The sequence below is a fragment of the Euprymna scolopes genome, chromosome 32 (genome assembly GCF_053919585.1).
Source record: "Euprymna scolopes isolate OS-2025 chromosome 32, ASM5391958v1, whole genome shotgun sequence".
Lineage (NCBI taxonomy): Eukaryota > Metazoa > Mollusca > Cephalopoda > Sepiida > Sepiolidae > Euprymna > Euprymna scolopes.
Window position 1 is genome coordinate 20,538,365 of NC_136513.1, and position 26,520 is coordinate 20,564,884.

A 26,520-nucleotide genomic window follows, 5' to 3' on the forward strand; every position below is an offset into this window, starting at 1 on the left:
TTTTTATTTTTTTTTTATCCCACAAGCAAGACGGATTTTGTTTTTCAGCGGCCTGAGTGTCTACGTCAGAATGTTCAAGCTCCCGTGTAGAGTGAGAAAAAGTAGATGTACAGAAGGAAGACTGGGTAGAGAAGCAGCGGCCTTTTCTGTTGCAATTCTTGGACACATAACAACGACCCAGCACTGTAGGCTGCCCACACAACACCAATCAACTGAAAAATAAACAAAAAAGTAAATTAAAAATAAGAATATGCTTCCTTGCAGATTTTAACATGATCTAATAGTCTTCCTAACCTGTGGCTGCTACCGAAGCAGTGACAAGGCAAATCAGCTCCATCACCTTTTTTCTCTCACAGCTATATATTCCCTGTACTCTTTCTTTATTACATTTTTCTGACCATTCTTTTTTTCTTTTTCTGTTTTTAATTTAATAATCATTGTAAAGTTTTTTCAGTTATTTTAATTAAGAATTATTGAAATTAGTTTTATTTTTATTTTTTTAAAGAATTATTGAAAACACTTTTTGAAATCTTTTAAAACTTTTGGGAATATTATGTATTGGGTACATTTTTTTTTTTTATGAGGTTTGAAATTTTGTTATTTTGATTTCAATTTTATTTTATAATTTCATAAACATATATTTATAAAATAAATTCAATTAAAAAAATTTATTTTATTATTTCATAAACATATAGTTCTTATAAAATTTGAAATGAAATAAAAACTTATTTTTTAAATTTTGTTATTAAAAGTGCAAATAAAGACTTATTTTTATCTGCATAATTTTGTTAATTTTTATTGTATACTTTTCAATAATGTCCTTTTCTTATATTTCATTTCAATAAATCACTTCACAATAGAAATACTCAAGAACAATAAAAGTGAAGGAACTGATTTGCCTTGTCACCGCTTCTGGTAGCAGCCACGCCAGAATTTAGGAAGTATGTTAGCTAACTATACAATACAAAACTGACTTTGCAATCTAGTAGGAGATTATCTGTTCCCTTCCCTGCAGCCCTTTTTTGCACAAAAGAGATGTTGCTAGCCTCTCTCTACTGTACCAATATGTTCATTGTAGGCACTTGACTGAGCTCCAATCCTTCATCTCTCCTGTAAAACATTCACAGAAAAAAACCTAGCTGGCTATAGAATTTCCCATATTTTCTCTCTATACCAAAGACCAAGCACAATTTCCCTAAACAAAGTTTCTTTCCCAAAGCATCCCTTATGTAGAACAAAATACCACAAACTGCTTCTCAGACAATTTCAACATGGTTACCTTCAAGTTTAATGTAAACAAATATTAGTTAATACTATTCTAATTTTGGTTGATATATTCATTCAGCTGCTTCTTAGACAATTTCAACATGGTCGCCTTCAAGTCTAATGTAAACAAATACTTGTTGATATATTCATAACATTTCGGCCAATGTAACCTCCGACCTTCTTCAGGTGAATCTTTTTAAACTTGGTAATCTTTATGTCGAACTCGGAAACCTACATGGAATTTGAAACTGAACCTTTTATTTAATCTTGATTGTGTCAGGGAAGAGATGCGGGGGGGGGGGGTTGATAAAAACATTGGTCCAGGTCAACTCACTGTGCTGGTGTCAGGAAGGGAATCTGCCCTATGAAAAATCTTGCCTTAACTAAAGAAAGGACTTCCAAAATTGCAAAATCTGTTGTATTTCAGGTTATGTAGTTTAAATAAGTACTTGGCCAGAGATAGGTTTGTTTAGAAGTCAATTCATTTCAAACAACATCACGAAGCAGGGATAATCTATATATCTATAAAAGTGAAAGTGTGTGTGTGTGCGTGTACATTTCCCTACACAATATCTCTGTCAATTTTCAGTCTACAGACTTGAAATTTAATATACAGGGTACTGAGATTTGGGAAAATCTTTGTAATCGGTTTTTGGCCAGAAATTTGGCTGTTAAGGGATCAAAGTTCAACGATTTGACCTTTCAAAACTCCTCCACCAATTTGAAATTTTAGATATAGGTTCCTTAGACATGGATCTAACTTAATAAGTTGATTTGAGCCCAAAATAATAAATGTTAAGGGGTCAAAGTTAAAAAAAATTGACTGCTTTTTTTTTTTTGCTCAACATACATCTCCAAACACCTGGGCAACGCCGGGCTGAAATGCTAATACTAATTAAAAAAAAAAAAAAAATAGCACTTATTCTCTGATGATGGATATCTATCTTATCCAAATTGGGTTATTTTAATTACTTATTGTAAGTAGTTAATGGCCACTGGGTGTGCAAAGTTCAAATCCTGTTTCTGGAGAGGAGATGAATAAATACTTATTTAAAGAGTTTACTATATCATATAAAACCCTGTTGTATTGGAATGAATGCGTTTTCTTTTTGTAAACAAATACATATTATTTATTGACCTAGAGATATTCGACTTTTCAAGCCCAAACACTAAATACTTGTTTAGAAAATAAAACCTATCTATTCAAATACAATAATGTTCAGTATGAAGTACTAAACTACGATAATTAGAATAATTGTTTAAAATTTAAGTTGTCTGAATTTTGATTTTCTTGCTCAAAACCATGAATAATTGATTTTATTGGATAAGCAAAAACGAACATGCTTGACAAAGGCGCCTTACCTTAAATAAGGTACTGACAATGGTAAAAGACTGCACCAGAGGCATGATGGAAGCCATGATTACCAAAGGTAACACGGAATAACCAATTACACCAAGACATTGAGAATATGTCACCTGAAATTGAAAAACAAAACAAAATACATGTTAGCAAAAGTACACAATATTATTCTATAAATTTAGCACTAGGACAAAATATTTTTTATTACACTTAAATAACCTTATCTTTTTGTGAAGTACAACATGTTCAATAACTATGAAGCAACATCAGATTATAGTTAACCCTTTATGACCTGAATTATGATGTAGATGATTAAAAAAAATACTTATTGTTAATTTTAGATGGCGGCATACTGAATGCAAGCAATGAACAGTTGCAATTTGGAGGTATCTGGCATTTACCCAGATACTTAGCTAATACGTACAAGGCGTGTTTGAATCAATTCCCATTTTATTTATGCTGTTATATTCATTTATTTACAATTGAACGAATTAGTTCAACCAGGTCATAAAGGGTTTAAGAAAAAAAAATAAAAAATAAATAAAGTTTCATTTTGGTTGACACTAATCTTAAAAAAATATTTTTAAAAATCCATATGAACTTGTGGTGCAACGGATAAAAGTGCTAAATAATCAGTTCTAAGTAACAGTTTTATGGAGGTTCAAGGTTCAATCCCTACCACAGGTAATACTACTACACACACACGGATTAAATTTCCGTTTGAAATTCCATAAAATTTTTATTTGAGTTTGACAAGATTCTTTTTGCTCACATTTTGAGAATTTAAATTTATTTAATTTAATTATGGTTTAAATCTCATTTAAAATCAAGGATCAAAATATTTGTTTTATCACTCCTTCAGGGATCAATTAAAAAAACAAAAAAACAATGATAACTTAGGACAATATTCTGCATAGGCAGCATTTACTAATATAAATTTGAAGTTTATAAGCGCATTCATGAAATTCAAAAGTGATTTTAGCCATGGCCTTCATAAAGAGAAGGCCATTCCGCTAAGTCTTGTTTTTCTGCTGACATCACAGTCATTGGTATTAAACAGATAAACAAGATGCCTTGAAGGAAACAGCTACACATTGCATGTAGACATATTATGGTGGTAATTTCTCTCTTTAATTATTTCACCTTTGATCAAGTGATTGTTTTGTATTTAAATAAGAATACTGATGATTTTGTTCATGTCGTTTTCAAGGTCGATATCCGATTTGAAGATAAAACTATATAAACACTAGTTTGGAATTAATATTCTAGATGGATGACAAACATATCTTGATGGTTAAATCTCCTATATAATAAAAAAAATAGACCGGAGAAATTCCCCTCTGAACCAAAGTATCGTAGGTTTACAACAACAGATGCTACATACAAATTCAATACATCTACCCTAATAGCCACTATCTTATGTAGCCTACGACTACCATTTCTGACACATTCACTTGTGATAATAAAATGCTACATTGCATCCAATGCGCAACACCATCACAATCGCACCATCTAGGAGTTCCTATTTCTCTCTCTCATTATTTAATGCTCAGTGCTCTTTCTTTTCATTATTTAGTACTCTCACTGCTACCAGTTGACACCGGGACAAATTGTAAATTTTTACCTACGATATTGTGTTTGCACCACCATTAACTGACTACATACATACACATACTATAATCTTTCCATTTTTCGATTCACAAATAATAAAGTCTCCCTAGCCTTATTCTGGCCATTCTGATTGGCTGAGCTTCAGTATTCACATCATAAACAAATGCTAATCTACTATTCAAATATGGTGTCGCAATGTTACCTATTTTTCTCCTCTGAGTAAATAGCAGCATTCTTTTTTTTACATTATGTCGACAAAACACAGGACTTTTACTAAACGAAATCAACTTTGTACCTTTTCATTTTTATGTGAATTTCCACTATTTACATGTTACGGTGTCAGCACTACCTAAAATAGTTTCTATTTACTCTCTCACCCTTCTCTCACTCAGATTATTATTTCTCTTGTGGGTGTGTGTGTCTGTATGTTCATTATAGCATGCGGTTCGCTATGATAAATTGCTATAACAATAACAAACATAAAATGCATCTACTTAATTTATTTTCATTTCTTTTTATGTCGAAACCCCCCCCCCCCCAAAAAAAAAATAACATTATTTTAGTAAACAAAATATTCTACATTCGGAGTAAACTGTTGCATTTTTTATTATTATGCCGACTCTAAGGGACATATTTTGTTTATTCGACTTTGTACCTTTTCGTTTTTAGGTAAATTTTTGCTGTTTACATTTAATGAGACACGGCGATTCATTACATGTTATGGCATCCACACTACCTAAAAAAGTTTTAATTTCCTCTCTTTCCCATATATATAGTTGTGTATTAAACTAAAAAAACGTTTTGAAATAAGTTAAAACTTATTCAGGTAGGGAGAAGAGTAACTTATTTTGCCCTTAGTAACATTTATTTTTTTTTTTAGGGTATGTGTGTGTGTGTGTGTTAGGTTTGAACTGTAGCCTCACTGGAGAGAAAATCATTCTATTATGTTTAATATTTCGGCTGATATTAGTGCTAAGCAGATGAGATGTACATATGATAGTGGTAATTTCTCTCTTAGATTACTTCTTTATTAGCAATTGTTTGGTATTAAAACAAAAGGATAACACTCAAGATAAGAATAGTAGTCTGAATAATCTAACAAATACACAAAATAACTTCCTTAAGCTTAGTTTTTCATTTCATTGTTTTTTTAATATTGAATTAAACTGAAAAGTGAATTTACTAATGTTAATGAAAAATTAAGTATTTATGAAAATAAAAACATAAATTTTATCTATATGAAGTAAAAATTGTTTCTGAAGTCAGGGTCCAGTGTTCAGATTAAAAATTGATAAATGCCATGTTATCTTGGCTTTCAGGTCAAGATCAAAGTGTAGTATCTGTTCTTCAGATGCTACACTTCAATTTCTTGTTCTCTGTCAGTGGAGGAGAAATCCTTCACGATGGAGACAATTTTTATTTTTGTTCCTTTTCTCTACATTAAAAAACGACCCTGGTGTCTAACTCTGTACCGTGGGGAGGCATTGTAAATAGGAACAATAGTCAGGATCGTATTGGTTCTAGATGTGCGTTAGTTTGAGAAATCATGAAAGGCTGACATACATCTGAAGAAAGTTGGAGGTTACATGGATGAAACGTTGTGAAAAATGAGACTCAAGATGAGAACAGTAGTTCAAAGAATCAAAATACTACAGATAGATTAGCTTGGAAGTCAATTTCTTAAAGTAGTTTGATGCATGCTAGAATGCAAAAAAGACATTAGACAAAATATGATGATAAACTTACCTCGCCACCAAGAACTCTGGCAAGCAGGAAGATAATCAAAGAACCAAACACCCAAATTGTGATAATCCAAGAAACAACCTTCAAATAGAAAACAAAAAACGTGATAAAATTGATAAAAGTATCAACATTTTTATCAAACATCAAAAGTATTACAATAGTTTAAGTGATTATGTTTGGGTGTACATACTGAAAAAAAAAAAAAAAAAAAAAATCAACTACTTTTCTCTTTGATATCAACTCCATTTGTTGATGACCTTTTTAAGTTAATGCTTTATTATAATGTTACACAAAGCTATATGTATATCACATGCCTCGTAGTGTTCTTACTTGCTACTTATCAATATTTTAATCAAATATTTATATAAAAAAAAAATCATAGGATTTATTTCTTTTTATATATTACCATTTCTGATGACCTAAAGAAAAACACCAACTAGTTACTTTGTATTATAAATTGGTTGATTTCTTTTCAAATTCATTTCAGACTGTAGAGTAAGTCAGAGATGGTTGTCTAACTTCGTTTTACTCATTTTGTGTGATAAGATGCAACTTTACTAATGGCAGCCGCCAGTCCCCTAATATTTGCATCTTGAGTCAGAAACTTATAAATGAGCTGAGTTTTGTAACTTTCAGTAAATAATTATTTTTTTTTTGTTTATAATTATTTTTGTTTATTAATAGAATAATTATTTTTTTTGTTTATAATTATTTTTGTTTATTAATAGAATAATTATTTTTTTTTGTTTATAATTATTTTTGTTTATTAATAGAATAATTATTTTTTTTTGTTTATAATTATTTTTGTTTATTAATAGAATAATTATTTTTTTTTGTTTATAATTATTTTTGTTTATTAATAGAATAATTACTTTTTTTTGTTTATAATTATTTTTGTTTATTAATAGAATAATTATTTTTTTTGTTTGGTTTTTCTTTATTTGTTGATTGCCTGTTGAATTAAAGATGCAGTTGACGCCCAGATGGTGAAGACACAGATTAAGCCATTGTGAGAAGAGAACTCAGCATGAAGTCGAAGCGACATACAGCCAGCCAAAGTGAACAGTGTTGCCACACAGACTTAGGGTTGTGCACATTTTGTGTGTTCCGAGCATCTGAGCAGTATTTTCTGGTCACCCTTGAAGGGTCTGCCACTAGAGTTAAAAATGTAGCCACCGGGACTGTACAATGAGAACCCGCCCAGGGTTTAAAGTAATCCATTTTAATTCTTCTAATTAGTTGTAATTTGTACTTAACTGAACAAGTCACGCATCCTTTAGTTGTCTTTGTATTTCTCTCACAGTACGTCGTTTCAACCATTCTGATATTTTTAATACATCTATGAGCATTCCAAGAAAGTGATTCTTTTTCATCTAATTTACACAGTGTGTTCGTACACACCATAAACATGTAAATTAGATAGCAAGTTAATATCCTTATGTAAAGAAGCGTCATTTGTCACGAATAATTAATATTAATTACTTCTTCTATTTTTTGTTTTGAAGGAGGTTTGGTTTGGTTATTTTTGTTTTATGGCATATTAACCCTTTTCAGGTTATTTAATGCCAAATTCAAAGATTTTGAAGAAAAATTATTTTAATAGAATATATTTGTTGTTTTCAAGTCGGATTCTATTTAACCCATAATTGGGACCCTAACAGGTACTACCACTCCGGGTCAGAGTGGACCTGGGAGTAATGACAATTAAAGGGTGGCTCCACACTCCCCAAAGCCTGCAAGCTGGGGCCTTGCCACTGGATATAGTTTATGGTCATATCCAGGATCCCCATTGAAGGAGGTAGGAAGATAGTTAAATATCTGTTCTATAGCCATAATATCCACCTCCTAGGCATTAGCTGCTCCACTTTTTGGGAATGGGTAGTGTTTGTTTGTCAGGATTCCATCATCTCAGGAATGGGGCATTTTGGCATAGCTAATTCAGTGTTAATGTTTGGCTTAGTCGATTCAGCAGAAGGACAATTCAGCATTGACCACATTAGTCACATTTTTAAAAAGATTTTATAACTTTTTTTTTTTTTTAAATTAAGAAAAACAACACACAAAATACAACTAACTGTTTTTAAGGAAGATCACGTTTTTGCAAAACTCTTTTTGATTAATTATTTTTCTAATTAATTTTTTTAAGGATTAATAAAACTTAAAAAAAATATTTTTTAGTTACTTTTTTAAAAACAACATGATAATATAATCTTATTGTTGACAACTGAGTGTTGTTTGTTTGTGTTTTAAATAAACACAGTTCAAAGTTTTTAATGTTTATATCACTTTAACTGTTTTTTAAGGAAAAATCATGGTTTTGCAAAACCCTTTTTGGTTAATTATTTTATAATTAATTTTTTAAGGAGTAAAAACTTGAAAAATATTTAAAAGAAAAACAATATGAGAATATAATCAACTTGTATTTTAAATAAACACAGTTAATTTTAAATCAAATAAAAAAATTTTATCTTAATTTTTATTTCAATTTTTTTTTTTTTTTTTGGTTTTGTTTAATGGCATATCAACCCTTTGTGGGTTATTTAATGCTGAATCCAGTTATTTTGGAAATAGTATTCGATATTGTATCCAGTTATTTTATGAGATTTTTATTCTTCAAGCTCCTTGTATTTTCAATCGTTAGTTTGTAGCTTTTGGTTTGGTTGTTTTATAGTGGATTTTGTCATTTTTGTTCTCTGCTTTGCAGAATATGATTGGGTTTTGCAATGGGAGGGGGAAAAGGGTTACAGTATTATTGATCGGTGCATTTTAAGTTTGAAAACCAGTCAGTAAGTGGAGGAGATAGAAAGAGAAGGCAAAAAATAGGAGGATGGAAAAGTGGGAAAAGGCAGATTGTTTTTGTTTTTGCAGAATATAAGATTTTTTGGAGTTATATTTTTTGGAAGAGTCCTATTTCTTTGATGTAAGATAAGATTTTTTTCGGTATTGTTCTTTTCAAAGAGTTTTTGAAGATCTATTTCCTTGTAGTGTTTTTTCCTGATTTGTGAAAGATCTATGCATTCAGTTAGTAGATGTTTTACAGTAAGTGGTGATTGACAGGGAATACATTGGGGTTGAGTTTCTCCTTTTAGGAGGTAAGAATGTGTTAGCTGTGTGCGACCTATTCTAAGTCTTGTTAAAATGACATTTTGTTTTCTGTTTGTTTTTTGATGTTCATGTTTTGTTAATTTGGGCATAGTTCGGAAAAGTTTGTTATTTGGGAAATTATTCCAATAGGACTGCCACTTATCTTGGATATATATATTGATGTTTCTTTTGATGTCTGTATATGGGATTTTGAAAGTGGGGTCGATAGATTGGTTATGGGCTGCCTTTGCTGCTGTGTCAGCTAGTTCATTGCCCTGTACGCCAATGTGGCTGGGGACCCAACAGAGTATGATTTCGTTTTTTAGTTGCTAGAAATTTGTGAGTAGGTTTGCAATTAGGGGGTTAACTGCTGTGATAACAGATTGAGAATCGGAAACAATGATGAAGTTTGCGGTTTTATTTCTTTGATTAGGTCTAGAGCTAGATTTATAGCGGTAATTTCTGCAGTGAAAATTGAGCAGCTTTTTGGGAAGCATTTTGTTACTTTGGTATTTTTGTTGATGATGGCTGCACTGGTTGATGTGTTGTTTTCTTTGAATCCATCTGTATAAATACAGATTTGTCCAGGGTATTTTTCTGTGATTTCTCTAAATTTTTCTTTGAAGTTTATAGGAAGAGTTGCTTTTTTTTGTAATTACTGAGGCTTAAGTCTATTATCGATACTATAATGTTCCAGTGAGGTATTTTAGAAGTAAATGTTTTATGAATTTGTGTTATTGGGATCTCTGCTTCATCAATAATAGGTCCCATTCGTAGATCAAATGTTTTAATGGCTTTTATTTTTTTTTTTAAATAATTGTTTATCTAGAAGTGTAAGCCATTTTGAGTTTCAGAACAGTTTCAGATGGTTCGCTGTTACACACAAATCCTGGGAGGTGACTTGTTTGTAGTAGACAGTTCCACAGAACAAAATATTCTTACCGTGTCAAAACCCGGGAAACGAACATGTGAAATTGCTCCAGAAAAGGTTTAATATTTATGAAGCAGTTCTGATTTCTGATTGGTTAGTAGCAGAACGAGAATTAATTTGATTCGTCAGTTCATAGCAGCATCGTTTATAAATAGAATCGTCCGACTGTGTGGGATCATACCCCATTAAAACACCAAAATATTGCAACAGTTTAGATTTGGGATAAAAAGTGCAGTCATGCGCAGGATTGTCGGGATCTGCCTTCAATTTTGTATAGTATAGCAGTACTAATTTGTTATATCTGAGGTTAGGTGGAGGCTCATTTGCTTCGGCATACAAACTTTCTACTGAGGATGTTCTGAAAGCTCCCAGTGCAAGTCTCAGTCCTGTGTGGTAAATGGGATTTAAAATTTTAACGTAAGATTTTCTTGCTGCTTGGTATATATAGCTGCCATAGTCAATTTTAGATCGAATTAGGGATCTGTACAGGTTTAACAAGGTCTGCCTGTCAGCTCCCCAGTTTGTATGAGCCACAACACGCAGAAGTTGCAGTGTTTTATTACACTTTTTTTAACATAGTTTATGTGGGGAATAAAATTTAGTTTTTTATCAAAAAAAATTCCTAAAAACTTGTATTCATCAACAAACGGGATATCTTCTCCATCGATTTGCAATTTGGGATAATTGTGTAATTTGTGTTGATTGCAAAAATGAATGCATTTGGTTTTATTTTTTGAAAATTTAAAACCATTTTCTTTTGCCAATTTATTCATTTTGTTTATGCTGTGTTGCAATTTTCTTTCAATAGTATGGATGCACTTGGAATGATAGCTTATAGAGCAATCATCCACGTATAATGTTCTATTTATGTCAGGGGTAAGTTCCTTTACTATGTTATTGATTTTTATATTAAATAGGGTTGTTGATAATATACTACCCTGTGGCACACCTTCTTCCTGTTTATTTATTTCGCTTAGAGTAGACCCTATGCATACCCTGAAAGTTCTGTTTGTTAAAAAATTTTGAATAAATTCGAGAAGTCTACCTTTAAGTCCAAAGTCAAATAGATCTTTCATAAGTCCGAATTTCCAGTATTGTAAGCTTTTTCTAGATCGAAAAAGACAGTTGTGGCATGTTCCCCTCTTATGAAGGCTTCTCTGACATGGCATTCTAAGTTGACCAAATGGTCAAGACATCCACGATTTTTTTGTTCTTTTTTTTGATCGGCTTTGTTTTCTTGGATGTTCTGATTTTGGTTGAGAATTTGTTTTATTGGTAACATTAGTTGATGATTTAATAGGATGATTAATTTTTGATATGTTTGGTTTGACTTCATTTATAAATTTGGGCCAGCCGTTTGGTACCAATTGTAACAATTTGTTTATTAGTATTTCGTATTTGGAGTCTTGCTTAGTGATGTTGAATGACATACAACTTGAGGTGACTTGAGAGTACATCTTTTCCTTCATGTATCCATCTACTATTTTCCTGGCTTCGATGTTTTTGGTATGTTTTATTGACACTACTTCCTTTTCTTTCTTCCAGATTCTGCATGCTCTAGCATAAGCAGAATGGTTTTCTGCACATTTGCAATCAAGATTGCAGTCATTGACAGTGTGGTCTGGATCTTTCTGGCCACATCTGCTGCACACTACTCGTCCCCTACATGCATCCTCATGGTGCCCAAACTTCTGTCATTTAAAACACCGAAGTGGGTTTGGTATAAAGGGTTCAACTTTTTCAACGTTGAATCCAATTTTGATTTCTTTTGGGATAGTGGGTCTATCGAACTGCATAATGTAAATGTTTGTATGTATAGTCTGATTCTCTTTTTTTATTGTAATTCTTTTAACGTTTATTACTCCTTGGTTTTTAAGTTCTTTTGTTATTTTTTCAGTAATGCACATTGATAGGTCTTTCGATTTTACTACACCTTCGGATGTATTAAGATTCTTGTGTGGATAAGTTTTGATATTTACGCTGTAGAAAGTTTTCATTCCTAGGAGAAAAGTGGCATGTTTTTCTCTTTCCACTTCCACCAATAGGGTTTTATTTTTTAAAGTTTTTACATTTTTTGAGGTAATATATGCCAATATAATTTTATGTATAATAAACGGTGATAAGTCAGCTATTTTGCTTTCTTCGGTGGATTTCAATACAATAAATTTTGAAGATGTTTGATGGAGTTCATTATCTGAACTATCCGAGTCGACATGTTGGTACTTGGAGTTTTTATAATTGGCCACGTATATATATATTTTGAATTCATTGCTTATGCTCCCCGCCCACCTCGGAGTCCAATATTGGGACATGTTAAGGGGGAAACCCATTCGCCTTGTCATACCAGGGCTACATAAACAGTATACATGTCCCAAATGGGAGCCATGAGCACCCATAATCCTTTAGTTACACAATCCAAGTCATTTGTGGTAACTTCCGGCACTATACAGCTATTTCATGACTTTAATAATTTGGCACATTTGACCCTAGCCACCGCCTTGTAACACATGGAAAAGAAGGAAAATATGTATATAGTTTATAGTGGTACAGGGTAGAACTGTATTTGTTACGGTTTAGAGGAAATTGATAGAAAAGTAGAAGATGTGTTAGGGCTTGACGTAACTAGCCGATTGATTGGATCAGGCCCCTCCAACCGCCCGTCTAGCCTTGTATGAGGCCAAAGTGGAGTGTTGCAATTGATATCTTTAATTTCCCTAGATATCAGTCACTCAGCCACCAGGATCCTTTTCAGAGTCATTACTGGTCGCCTCCCCTGGCCAACAGGTGGTACCTTTGAGAGGCACTCTCTTCAGGAAGACAGTCGGTGTATTCTAATGCCCCACCGACGTGGTTTGGAAGTAGGGAAGGAAAGAAAAAAAAAAAAAAAAAAAAGGAAGGGGAAAGGAGAAGGGGCTGTTGTTTTTGTTTTTGCAGAACATAATTAAGTTTTACAAAAGAGAACAGAAAACAAAAACAGAAGTTTAATGTAGGTGCATTTCGTCTCGGGAAGCCACTAGACAACAGCATGATCTGGTAGCACCAGTTTATTTCAATTTTATTCAAATAAACAAAATATCTTTGTTTACTGGATTAATCTTAAAAATATAAAAAACGGTACTTGTACAGTTTAGTCAAGACATTAAAAAATGAAAATAGCGAAAAAAGGTTATATTGCACATATTCGTTATGGAACGAAGTTCTCCGAAAAAAAATTTCACTTAATTTCATCAAGTATTTTTTTTACAACAAAAAAACAATTTGTTATGATACCAAACAAAAGGTTCGATTTTTAGGAAGAAAAGCAAGAATTAAAGATGGGGAGGGAGTATTGGCGCTTTACATGGAGTTATCTCCCCGTGGCGTGTTCAGCAAATTTCACAATGGCTGACTTCAACGTGCTCTCATAAGAATGTGTTTTTCTGCTGTAAAAAAAAAACCCCCCAAAAAACTACTAGATCAAATTAAATGAAATTTTTTTTTTGAGATCTTCAGTCCAAAACAGATACATACAATATAACCTTTTTCTTTTCGATATTTTCATTTTTTAATGTCTTGACTAAACTGTACAAGTACCAAAAAAACTTTGACGATAACGACGAAATGCTAATATGCTGAAACATACATAAACCCCATCATCTCAATCATTACTCCCACCTTTGAAGGTCAGTAAAGTACACATTAATTTATCCAGGTTAGCAAACGTATGCAACTGGAAGGAATATATATTTGCTATATAAATATGTATAAATTTACAAAACCCAAAAACACTGCCTTTTCTTTTAATTTAAACAACACATTACTTAATAAGCACTAGGCTTTATACATAGATGGTGGCACTAATATAAAGTCCATATGATTTTTTTTATAAAGTACTAGCCTTCATCTGTGGCATTTGTCAAAATTTAAGCATAATAGGATCATTAATTTGTAAATTACAGTTATTCAAGTGAAGCTACTATTGCAAATCAGTATTTAATGACTTCCCCATGAGAGAAATATGTGACACAAGGTCATTTTTAATGTGGATGAAAAGCAGATGCCCAAAAAGAGGCACTCTAGCTTTAGGCAAAAATAAAAATTGCCTTAGTATAGAAGGGTTTCCTCTACATTGACTAAAGTAAACTACTATTGCAAATTTGCTAGACAATGAAAAACATTTGAATTTTGTATATTGATAAAATATTGCTTTCTGATGGAAAAAAATACTGTTTAAGCAAAAAAGAATGCTCCAAGAAAAGAGATTTGGCTCCAATGGAGAAGTGATATCGGAAACTTACTTTGAGACTAAAGACTAATTATCTATAAAAAAAGCCCTAAATTGTTAGCGACCCATTGGAATCGGTGTATCACTCTTGTAACGTGATTGCTCCGCTCGAACTGTGTTCGTTACAGTTCAAACTTCTCTCGGACCCCCATGCCATCTGGTACCATCAGAAAAGAACAACCAAACAAAAATAAATGAATCTGACTCAGCCTTTCTTTCTTTTTTAACATGTCGTTTACCACCATTTTTCTATATTCTCATCTCAATACCAGCTTAAAAGTCTCTCGCTGTTACTCTGGGGCCACATGTCTATGCGTTTTTCTTTCTGCTCTACTACACGCTAGCCGTAGACACCCATTTCTCATCTTCGACTTTACACGTCCATCTTTTTCAACCACACTTTTTCTTCTCCCGACCACGTGGTGTCTTTTTTTTTTTTTCCTTTTCTTGTTCGCAACCTCACGCACACTTCCTAATTTGCATATATGCTTTTTTCGGCCACAGCTGCTAATATCTTCGCAAGTCAGCTAATTTTACAGCTCCTGCTGATCTTTTTTTTTCACGCACTCATACGCATTCTGTTACACTCTAGAAGGAAATTATATCGATGAATAAAATCAAATTTTACCTAAAAGTTGCTGTTTTATTAATCAGGCTTGAAACTTATTGAATGATGTGTTAAATTTTTTGATAGAGTTAATTTCTGTTGATTGTACTTACCGTAAATTGGCCATAAAGGGAAACTAATGAATAGAGAAGAATGACAACAAGTGGACCCCAAAAGTCTGGATTATCTCGCACAATTGTCCGGTTGAATCCAAGTTGAGGCAGAGGGAAAAGAACACAACGCAGTTTATAGTAAATATCTTTCAGATCGATGTCCAGCTCCTCCCTGAAGAAAAAAAAAAAAATGGTTACTAACATTTATGGCAAATATTCAAAATTGAATATTTTCAATAACCGTTCTTAGGTGCTACTGCAGAATAGTGGGATTTGGAATAAATACATTTTGAGGTAAAAACAATTATGTACTTACATTTTATGTCTAAATTAGTATAAATTTAAAAAAAAAAAAAGATTCAGTAGAAAAATAATTACAAGTAATAATAAAATTCATCGAATTATCGAGTTTTATATGTTAAAAAAAAAAAAAAAAAGCATTTCAGAGAAAAAAATTACATACTTACGTGCCATGCCAAAATTAGTATAAATCCTAAAAATTACGATAAATGGTCCATTAGAAAAATAATTATAAGTAAAAACAGAATTTTTCAAAGTTGCAATCACTGTAAATTAATCCTTTAGATGCTTGAAAAGTAAGATAACTGCTTTCAAGTCAGCCATTTTGCTTATTCTCCATAATACTACACACTTTTCTTTTTCACAAAAATTAGGACAAGCATGTCTTCTACTGGATGATATTTTGGAATTTATACTAATTTTGACATGACATATATGTAATAATGTTTTTCCCTGAAATACCTTTGTTTGAAAATACACAATTGAGTTGGACAACACACTATAATAAGGTTGCACCCAGTTCTTTGCGACCAATTTTGTATGGCAAACAGACTTATCTCCCTTGGTTTCATTGCTTTAAATTAAAATCCGCCATTTCAATAAACAAAATGTCAGACTAGCAGTATGTATAATTTTTTTGTAAAAAATTTTCTACTGGATCATTTTTCATAATTTATTTTGGAATTTATATTAATTTCAACAAATGCTTTTACCTGAAATGCATTTGTTTTAAATCCTATTTTGCAGAGACACCCCAAAATTGAAGGCTACAATATTACACACAAAATACATATTCACAGAAATCATTAGTCAATTTAAAATTTTTGTCTTTCTTGAAAATGGTTAAAATTACAAATATACTCAACACGATAAATAAAACAATGGTGCTGGTTGAGGTAGTCGACAGATTGATTTTTTAAATGTGGTTTTAAGCCAAAACAACAGTGTTAAGTCGAAAATAGTAATATATTTAAAAATGATGAAAATTCATAGAGTAGAAAATTATTTATAGTTAAAAGTAAGATTTCAAATACAGTGGAAGTACATCCGTTTTTACTACTTTAATAGCTGACTTTTTATTTACTAAAAACACAATAACAGTTGTTCTACTCAATGAATTTTCATAATTTTTGGATATGTTACTATTTTCAACATGACAATTAAGCAAATACTGTTATTATGGCTTAAAACCACATATTTAAAAAAAAAAAAAAAAAATCAATCTGTCGATTATTATAACAAGCACCAAAACAACCGTGACAAATATTTAGGCGTGTTTATTGTCAAACAATTTTTTTTTTTTTTTTAACTTTCCTTACTTTTTTGCTTTTGCTGAGGATGGAACATCCAACTGGATGCCAGATATTCACCTGCTATTTCAGAAATTCCAACTGAGAAGTTTTTTTTAAGATTCTAACGCCTCTTTATGTGCAATTCTTTGGATTTCTCCCACACTTAGTTCACTAGGTATATTTGCCAGATACTCCAATAATTACTGGAATGATTGAGATCTTCAACAAATTTCAGTTTCTTTTTATGTTGTACATAAAACCTTAACACTTATTTATCTTCTCACTTTCAGTTGTGATTTAAGCCAGCATTATTGGATACACTGACTTTAACCATGGCTGTTACTCTCTTCTGTCCCATATTACTATGTTATGTTCAACATGTCTCTATATACTTCAGAATATGGTCTATGAAGTAGGTATTCAAAACCAAGATTTTATTTTTGTTATATTGAAAATATTTTAATGTCGGCACATAGATCTTAGCAAAACATAAACAACAGCAACAAATCTATTTTGGTAACTCAATTAGCCACTGAATTATGACTATTCAGAGTTCAAAGTTTGTTTGCTATTAGTCTGGAGCAAGAATCTCCAAAGTTTTCGAACTGGGAACCATATTGCTGACTTTTTTAGAACAAGGCGGGCCAAAATATATATAAAAAAAAAAAAAAAAAAAAAAAAAAAAAAAACGATCTGGACATGTTTCATACTGTTTTGCAATTTAGATTTCCTTTTTAGTTAAACTTGTTCTCCAAAACCTCATTCATTTGATTATTTTCTAAACAAAAAAAAAAAAAAATTCATCACATTATTTTCACACATTTCCATTTAAAAACATTTTTTCTTGATTATTTTATGTTTTCCATAAGAGCTCTGAGAGCTGGATTAAAGATTTTGGCAGGCCGTAGTTTGGAGACTCCTGATCTAGAAGCCAATTTTCACAGTGTATAACGAAGCTGAACGCACCCTACATAGGTTAAACCAGCTTCCTCCGAAGGAGAATATTTCTTAGAAATAACAAATTCACAAGCACTCCCCAGTCATATGTATATCCTGATCAGGAGAAATGACAATGTATGGTTTTTGCAGTTATTGTAAGAAAGTTTCGACGTCCTCCTACATATAGCACCTGTTATTCCCAAGTAATCACCTATCTGGTACGAACTAGGTTCAACGTTTCTTAACTTTGGTAGTCCCAGGTCGCATATAAATCCCAATCAGGAGAGATGATGATGTTAGGCTTTTTGCAATTATTGCAAGGATGCGTCGACGTCCTCCTATATTATTATTCCCAAATAGTCACTCATCTGTTACTAACTGGACTCAATGCTGCTTAACTTTGGTGATTTAACAATAACTAGTGTGTCAATGTGATTATGCTGTATAAAACTATAACATACAACTAAAAATACAGGCTTGAAACAAGTACAAATCCTTAGAAATGTAATGTTATTTATGGGAAATAAACAATAATTAAAGCAATAATTATTAGATCAAGCCAGCCAGCAAAATTCTTGGCCTTTTGGCTGGGAGCAGACTGTAGTATCTGTTCAGACATTACATCTTTTCTATTCTTTCTTCTTTCACTGAATGAGAGATCTTTCTATTTTATCCCAATCCGGAGTGGCCCCCTTTTTTTTTGTTGAGCTCAATTTTCCTCGTATTAAGCTGACCTTGTGTCTAACTATCTTTGTGGTGGTAAAGCAAGTAAACAAGGTGGTAAATATGTTTGTAATCATGTGACGACTACTTTAATAATGCATTTTTAACATTCAGCTAAACAAAATATCTAATAACTCACAATAATGGTTTCTGTTGTTGGCTTTCATCAGAGTCGTCTTCTTCCATGAGCCAGCCGAAGCCCTTAGAATCCAGGAATTTTCCGGTAAAACCACGATTGCGAACTCCATAACCTGTATTCAATGAATGCGTATCTTTTGATCCACCTTCAATAGCACCTTCCAAAGATGATTGTTCTGAAAAGAGAATATAAAAACAAATTTTCGTTTGGTAAAATACTTAATCTATTATATAAAGAGTAGTTGTCTGTGTGTTTGTATGTTTATATGTCTAGCTAAAACTTAAAAAATACACAACAAACCCCTACAAAGTTGGTATTGTCTTTTTTTAAATTAGTGTAACCCTGGAAAAATAATACCTAAATTATGGGGGGGGAAAAAAAAAAAAAAAAAAAAAAAAAAGATTCTTTGGGGGTCAAATAGACATTTTTATTATTGAATATTATCAGGAATCAAACATTTAATGTTACCATGTATTAATACAACCCAAAAAATGAGTCAACACTTTTTCAAATTGTTTCCCTACAAAGAAATGGAGGTGGTTCTGAAGCTAATATTACATGGATGAACTTTCTTGGCTTGCGTCGTACACTGTGTCCAAACAAACGAAGTCTCCTCTTAAAAAGAGATTGGTTGACAAGAGATGATTTATTTCCCATAACTAACATTACATTTATAAGGATTTGTATTTGTTTCAAGCCTGTATTTTTAGTTATATGTTATAGTTTTATACAGCATAATCACATTGGCACAAAGGTATAGCATCCAGACTTGGGTATTGGAAACAAAATTTAGTGGAGGCACTATTGAACACACACTTCTTGCCTTCTGAGATATGCTGCTCTCATCAGACACGTTTTGCAGCCATAGAGAAGAATTGTACAAACAAGTGGTTGATAGATCCAAACTTTCATGCCTATTGTGATCTCTGGTTGAAACCACAAATGGAATTGTAGACAACTGAAAACGTGTTGGGTGTTGTTGATTCAGACAGCAATGTCATCGTACCCCTGATTAGTGGCAATGAACATCGAGTCCAAGTATTTGATGCGAATGATCTCCTCTAGGGTTTCTCCATTGAGAAAAATCATGCATTTTTTAGAGAGTATGAATCCTGTGGAGAGAATTTTCACTTTTGAAATATTCCCCTTCATACCAATCTTAGATGCAAAGTGATGCATTTTGTCAATAGCTAGTTGGATCTCTGCAAAGTTTTCTCTGAGAATGGCTGTCATCAGCATAGTCAAGGTTAGTCAGGACAAAATGACAACTAACAGAGACATTAGGAAAGTCAGCAAGTGCATTGCAGGTGATCCAGTCGATGGCATATTTAAACAGTGTGGGCGAAAAAAACAACTTTGTCTAACTCCGGAGTGGACGTCAAAGAATTCAGATTCTTGGTAATAACAGTATGTTTTTGTGCGCATGAAGCAGTAATATACTTTGAGGAGGTTAAACAGCTTGGGTGGGAATTCGTCTACATGCATTATCTTCCATGGTGCAAATAGTTAAATGCTGCAGCAAAAACCACAAAGAAAATGACCATGCATTGTAGGTAGCACCAGTGCTGTTCAAGAGTTCTTTGTGGAGCATGCAGCCTCTTTCAGGATAAAAGCTGTATTAGCGAGGATGAGTTTGCAGGTGTCAGGGGCCCAATTTTGCTTTTTGGCCTTTGAATCAGGTGTAATTTTGCACGAACCATGCCATGTGTTATCAGTTTCGGGGTCTCTATAAGTGCATCACTCAAAGACACTGGAAGAACATCGGGCTTTAACAAGGATGTTGTCAAACTGGTTAGCGATGACACCATTATTCAAGTACCAGGTCAGGTGTCATTTCTGATGTTGCCAATGAGTGTTTGAGACTATGAACTTGTTAATGTAGACAAAGTTTATGAGATGAGCTCCATTAGCACATCAGTTACCTATAGTGAATGGAGTGATTATGTGATCAGTGGAAGGGTCAGAAGTGCCAGTACAGTAGAGCCCCAGGATATATTTTTTACACTGTGGAATACAATGTTTTTTTGGCTCCTGATTACGGTATTTGCCCCACCTTACAGTGTTATTTATAACGTTATTTGATTTATATACATGTGTATTATATACTGTACTGTATTTTGTTACTAATTTTTAATGTGTACTGTATAAAATTTTGCTTAGGCCCCGCCATACGGCAGATTTTACCTTATGATCCCAACCCTGGAATGGATTAATGCCATATCGTGTATAAGCATTCTAGTTGCCAGCAATGAGAAGGAGATCAGAAGGTGTCTACTACTGACTGGAGGGTATTATAAAGAGAGTACTTCAATTGATCATCCGAATCAAGAGTTGGGGCATACACTATGATAGAGGAGTGTTGTGAGCTGTGTCTCTTAGATGAATTCGACTTAACCAATGAGAGCAAGTCGGCATTGGCTTAATTGGTACAAAGGCAACACTACATCAGCCAAATTTGTCAGTTGGACCACTATGATGGAGATGATATGAAGTGTTCGAATGTGTAACTTGATCATGCAGTGACTAGAATTAGGGATTCTAATCTCAGACAGGTAGGCCATGTCGACCTTATACTCATAAAGTCGGAGCATGATGAGCATTTAGGTCAGTAGGTGATGTGATGGACATCCCTGTGATCAAAAAGTCTAGCTTGCATACTTGACACTTGTATCGAAAAGACGAGTGTGTCGGCTCCTGTGGATGCCATAGTAAACCAAAGTTGCATATTAATTGGAGGAATTACATGGGAATTTTTTTTATTTATGTACGGTCTCCAACCAAAAGTATACACACTTTAAGGATAGTACAATCCAAGCCGAGCTTGGTTATAGTTTTTTTATTTTTTTTTATTACATTTTCACCCCAAACAAGGCACATTGCCACTTTGGTGTAAGGGGTTACTATCAGGGGCAACAACTACTGGGGCACTATGTAGGGATTTGGGCAGCAAGATGTCGGTTCACATTGCACTTGAACTTCTGCACGTCAGTACAGTTGGAGAAGCAGGGACCTGGAATGGAATTCCAAAGTCTAGCGGTTCTGGGGAAGAAACTACTGGAGTAGAAAGATCTTTTACATCTAGGGATCTCTACTGTGTGGGGGTGGGATTTTGCAGCCTGTCGGGTCTGTCGAGGGTGTTCACGTTGTGGGGGCACAAATGTCTGCAGTCTGCCAGAGCATTCACCATTAAAATACTTGTAGAACAGGCAAAGGGATGCAACGTTTCGTCGATGGGACAGAGGCTGAAGCTTAGATGCCAGTCCAGGGCCTATCAGATTTGCGACTCTCTTTTGAACCTTGTCAAGGAGCGAGAGACTAGTAGTGCTGGAGCCAACACTTTTTACCAGTGTTGGGATTAATTGGTATCAGAATTGGAAAAATTTGTGCATATCTTCCAATGCCAAAAACGATTCCTCTATCTTTTTTAATTTAATTTTGTTTAAAACAAAATCTTCCACCGCTGGTAGTAATAGTAAAATAGTAAATATTTGTCAATTTTTAAACTACCAGTAAAGTGAAAATCTATAAATCTAGAATTGGAAATTGTCTTGGAATCAGGAAAAATATTGGAATCGTCTCATTACTTTTTATATCAACCCAACTTTGAGAAACCAGGTGCCTCGACGGGGATGCATGGAGTAAGTTTGGTATTATTTTACTTTAGGCCCGTCTCACGTTCATATATAACAAAATATTTTTTTTGTAGATTTCGATGTGCTAAAAACGAATCTGCAAACCGTTTCCGTCGCAAAAAAACAATAGTTTCCATGATATAAAGAAATTACTTTTTCGGAAAGTGGGTGATCACTTTTCCATGTAAATTTAACTTAAAATGAGCACTCACTTTCTGGCCACCTGAGAGAGGGAGCATTTTTTGTGTATTTATTGGCTAAAAAGTTTTGTTTGATTTCTTTTGCATGGTATTAACCCCTGAACTTGGGACTCTTTTCCATTTCACAGCTTAGCCTTCGTTTACGCTATGCGCGAGCATAAACGAAGGCTGTTAAATGTGCACTCGCATACCAAACTGCTTTGTTATGATCACATGCACGCACAAAATGGCCACCCGTGATAACATATAGAATTACATGGTTTAACATTTGGAAAACTACTTGTTTTTCGTCGAATTTTAATTTTTCGCTAATACTACACTGTGACAAGGCAGTTTGGTACGCGAGTGCACATTTAACAGCCTTCGCTTATGCTCGTGCATAGCGTAAACGAAGGCTAGGCTGTGAAATGGAAAAGAGTCCCAAGTTCAGGGGTTAATGCGCTTGCGCATACAAAAATGGCCAGCTGAGATAACATAGAATTATATGGCTTCATATTTGGAAAACTACTTTTTTTCCGTCTAATTTAAATTTTTTGCCAATACTACACTGTGACAAGGCAGTTTGGTACGCGAGTGCACATTTAACAGCCTTTGTTTATGCTCGCCCATAGCGTAAATGAAGGCTGGGCTGTGAAATGGAAAATAGTCCCACACTTAGGGGGTTAATACCATACAAACGATAAATTTGCGATGGAAACGGTTACCATATTCTTTTAAAGCACACCGAAAACTACAAAAAAACTATTTTTTTTCTATCATGTGAGACGAGCCTTAAAGCAAAATAATACCGATTTTTCTTTATTTCTTAATTTCCTCGGGTCTTTATTGAAAGATGAAAACATAGGCACCGCCAAAACTGGGGGGGGGGGGGCAGGTAAGTACTTTTTGACGGACCGTCTTTTTAAAAATCTACCAAAAGTCAGGTAATTATCCAATCAATATGAAATTTTCAGCGATTATTAAGAGAAGAATGAACTTTATAACAGTGTACTTATTTTTCATAAACAATATTTATATATATATTCTTTTTGCTTACAACCCCCCCCCCTGTTTTGAGGGGGTTCCAAATATGCTTAAAATAATCATCTGAAACTGAACAAAACATATTATGTTGTTGTAAGGGACGGGATTATAGATTAAAAAAAACAAACAAAAAAAACTTGTTTGCATACCTTATTTTGACGTCTGAATATCAGAACTTCGATAGTGTTTAATTATCCCGCTTTGTGTGAAATTCGGTGAATATGTTAAGTAAAATAATTAATTAAAGTTAAGCAAAACAAAAAAAAATTTTTTTTATATTTATACAAAAAAAGCCATTTTAAAATCTTTGATTAATCAATTAACAATTTCTTTTTAGCGAGCCGAATAATGCATGACCATTATTAAACAGGCCTGCTTTGAAGAATCGATACAAAAAAAAAAATTTGATAAATATTGTGCCCTTTGTGTTAAAAATATCATTATTTTTTTCGATCAAGTTTGGAAACGTTTTCCGCCTTTCGACTACGGTGGACCAAACGCGCTGAAATAATTTTTTTTTATTCTGTTTTAAATTGCCCCCCTCCCCATTTTGGAGAGCCTGGCCCCCACACACAAACATTAAAAACCAAACTCATACAAATGGTCACCCATCTGGTACTGGCCAGCCTCAGCGTTAATAATACATTGAAATTTTCGTCACTGAAAAATAAGTTTTTTTTTGGCTTTTTGGTCTTCCGTAGTTTGCTTTTTATCAAGTACAAATGTAAACTTGAATCAAATTGACTCGAAGTAACTGGTTGCCTATATGAATAAGTGGAATTATTTGAAATCCAGGTACTTATATTATATTTTTGCATATTCTCATAGAAAATCACCCTAAATCTTAGTTAGACAAGAAATAAACAAATTAATTCTTTCAAAAACCTTTTTTTTTTTTCTTTTTTTTTTTTTTTTTTTTTAACTATTTATATACGTTTTTTGTGTAAAACAAAAAACGCCAATTGTTAACTTTTGGGGAAAATTTAACATTTAAAATTCAATTAAAAATAGTAGAAAAAGTTTTACATTATTCTGCTTTCTATATGATAAAATTCAGGGTTTTATCTTTCTGGAAAAAAAAAGTTACTCAGAAATAATGGATTTTAATAAATGTAATTTCGTTTTAAAAAACAACAACAACAACAACTTTATTTTTCGGCCATTTTTGGCGGTGCCCATGAAAACACAAAAAGAAATCGAAAAAACCTTTTAGCCAATAAACACTACAAAAAAAAAAAAGAAAAAAAAAAAGCCCCCTCTCTCAGGTGGCCAGAAAGTGGATGCTCATTTTAAATTTATTTTACATGGAAAAGTGATCACCCGCTTTTCGAAAAAATAATTTCTTCATATCATGGAAACTATTTTTGTGACAGAAACGGTTTGCAGATTCGTTTTTAGCATACCGAAATCTACAAAAAAAAAAAAAAAAAAAAAAAAAAAATTTATTACGTACAAACGTGAGACGGGCCTTAATATAAAATTTTACCAAAAGTTCGACCGGCAGAGGTTATAAGTTAGCACAGCCTTAGATGTGTCAGAAATTTCGTGAAAAATAGTGAATAATTCCACCCCGTCTTTCCAAGCTTATAACTCCTCGAAAAATGTAATTCAAGCCCTCTTTTTTTTTCAATTAAAGGAGCAAGGACTAAGGTTTCATTAAAAAACAAACAAACAAACAAACAAACAAAAAGCAAACAAAAAAACAAACAACGTGGGTTTAAAAAAAAAGAAAAAAGGTTTTGAACTTCGGACTTGACAGGTAAATTTCTAAAAAACACTACTTATTTTGGTTTTAAATTTGAATATATTATTTATTGACCTTTTCTCTTCAATTTGTGATATATAACACTTTGGTGAGTAAATTAATTATTTACTTTTTAATAGACATTTCAAAATGGGAGGCGTGAATTATTCGACCCCCTGTCTTTCCAAGCTTATAACTACGCGAAAAATGTGAGCCATTTTATAAGGGGGAATTCAACCGTGGCTTACTCTCGGTGGCCGTGGTTCAACCCCACTTCCTAGCTTAAGCAATATCGGACCTTTAGACATAATTATTATTGATATATAAAAGACAAGCGATGATTGTTGACTTAAAATATATTTAAAAATAAACTTTTGTTTATCTTTTCTTGTGTTATTTATATATCACGGATCAACGTCGACAAGTTGGAATTTAAACGTGTCACTCTTTAAAAAAATAAACAAAACAGAAGTTTATATTTTAAAATACATAAAATCAACGCTTGTCATCTCTACATCATCACTGATCACCATCGATAAGTTGGAAACTACATATAAAATGCTTAAAAAGGCCTTGTTAGTAAGTCGTTGTTATTATTAGACCTCCAACTGATTTAAGGTTTCTTTATGACGGAAAACAAGTCGTTCGCTCTCTAACAGCCTAAATAAATACCTATTTACTATGCTTCCCCACGGGACAGAGTTAGACACCAGAGTCGTTTTTTAACGTGGAGAAAAGGTACAAAAATAAAAATTGTCTCAGTCATGAAGGATTTCTCCTCCACCGAAAGAGAACAAGAAATGGAAGTGCAGCATTCAATCATCTGAAGAACAGATACTACACTTTGATCTTGTCCCGAAGGCCACCCTAAATAAATAAGTAAATAAATAAAAATTAAGAATTAAATAATTGGCCATTCATCGCTAATTATAAAGTTGTAGAAGGCGGTCACCTTTGAAGTCTCGAGAATTACCCGAAACTCGGAAAAAAAAAAAAATAAATAAAATAATGGTTGAAATCCAAATCACCGTGACATTACGTGGATTTCTAACGTTATTATTTCAGCACGGGACGTATTCAGTACAAGTACTTTAATACTTTTTTATACCTTAAACACGATAATATTAAAGAGACAGTAAAAATCAAATAAACAAAAACTCTTTATCAAAATAAATAATCATTAAAATTACAAGCTTTTTGGAGTCCAAAAAATACAGCGTTTTTTTGTTTTTGTTTTTAACCCTACTTCCTTAATTTTCCAAACTTACCAGAGGAATGTACGAAATGAAATTCGTCGTGTGAAGGCATGAATTTACTTGGACTTTCCAATGTAGGCTCTCTTCCTGGAGTCTTCCTAGTTTCAGGGACATACTTGCCATTTTCTTCAAATTTGCTCAAATCCAACGTATAACTCCCTGGTGATGTGGACTGTTGTATTGTCAATTCGGCCATGTTTATTTGGTGATGTGTTGTTTGTTAGTTTCGTATCGTAAATTTTTAACAAGAATTTCAATTAATTTGTATAAATTCTTTTGAAAACAAAAATAAA

The 26,520-nt window shown here is 32.9% G+C and overlaps 1 protein-coding gene across 1 annotated transcript; it reads right to left on the minus strand.

The window, feature by feature from the left end:
• Positions 1–26,446, minus strand: LOC145256246 (protein YIPF4-like). The gene is made up of 6 exons (XM_080114898.1): positions 26,240–26,446; positions 18,373–18,547; positions 14,980–15,151; positions 5,984–6,061; positions 2,629–2,742; positions 1–212 (listed from the first exon to the last, which is right to left on the minus strand). The coding sequence occupies exons 1-6, from the start codon at positions 26,421–26,423 to the stop codon at positions 75–77; spliced, it is 861 nt and encodes a 286-aa protein (XP_079971024.1). The 5' UTR covers positions 26,424–26,446; the 3' UTR covers positions 1–74.
• Positions 26,447–26,520: the final 74 nt, after the last annotated feature.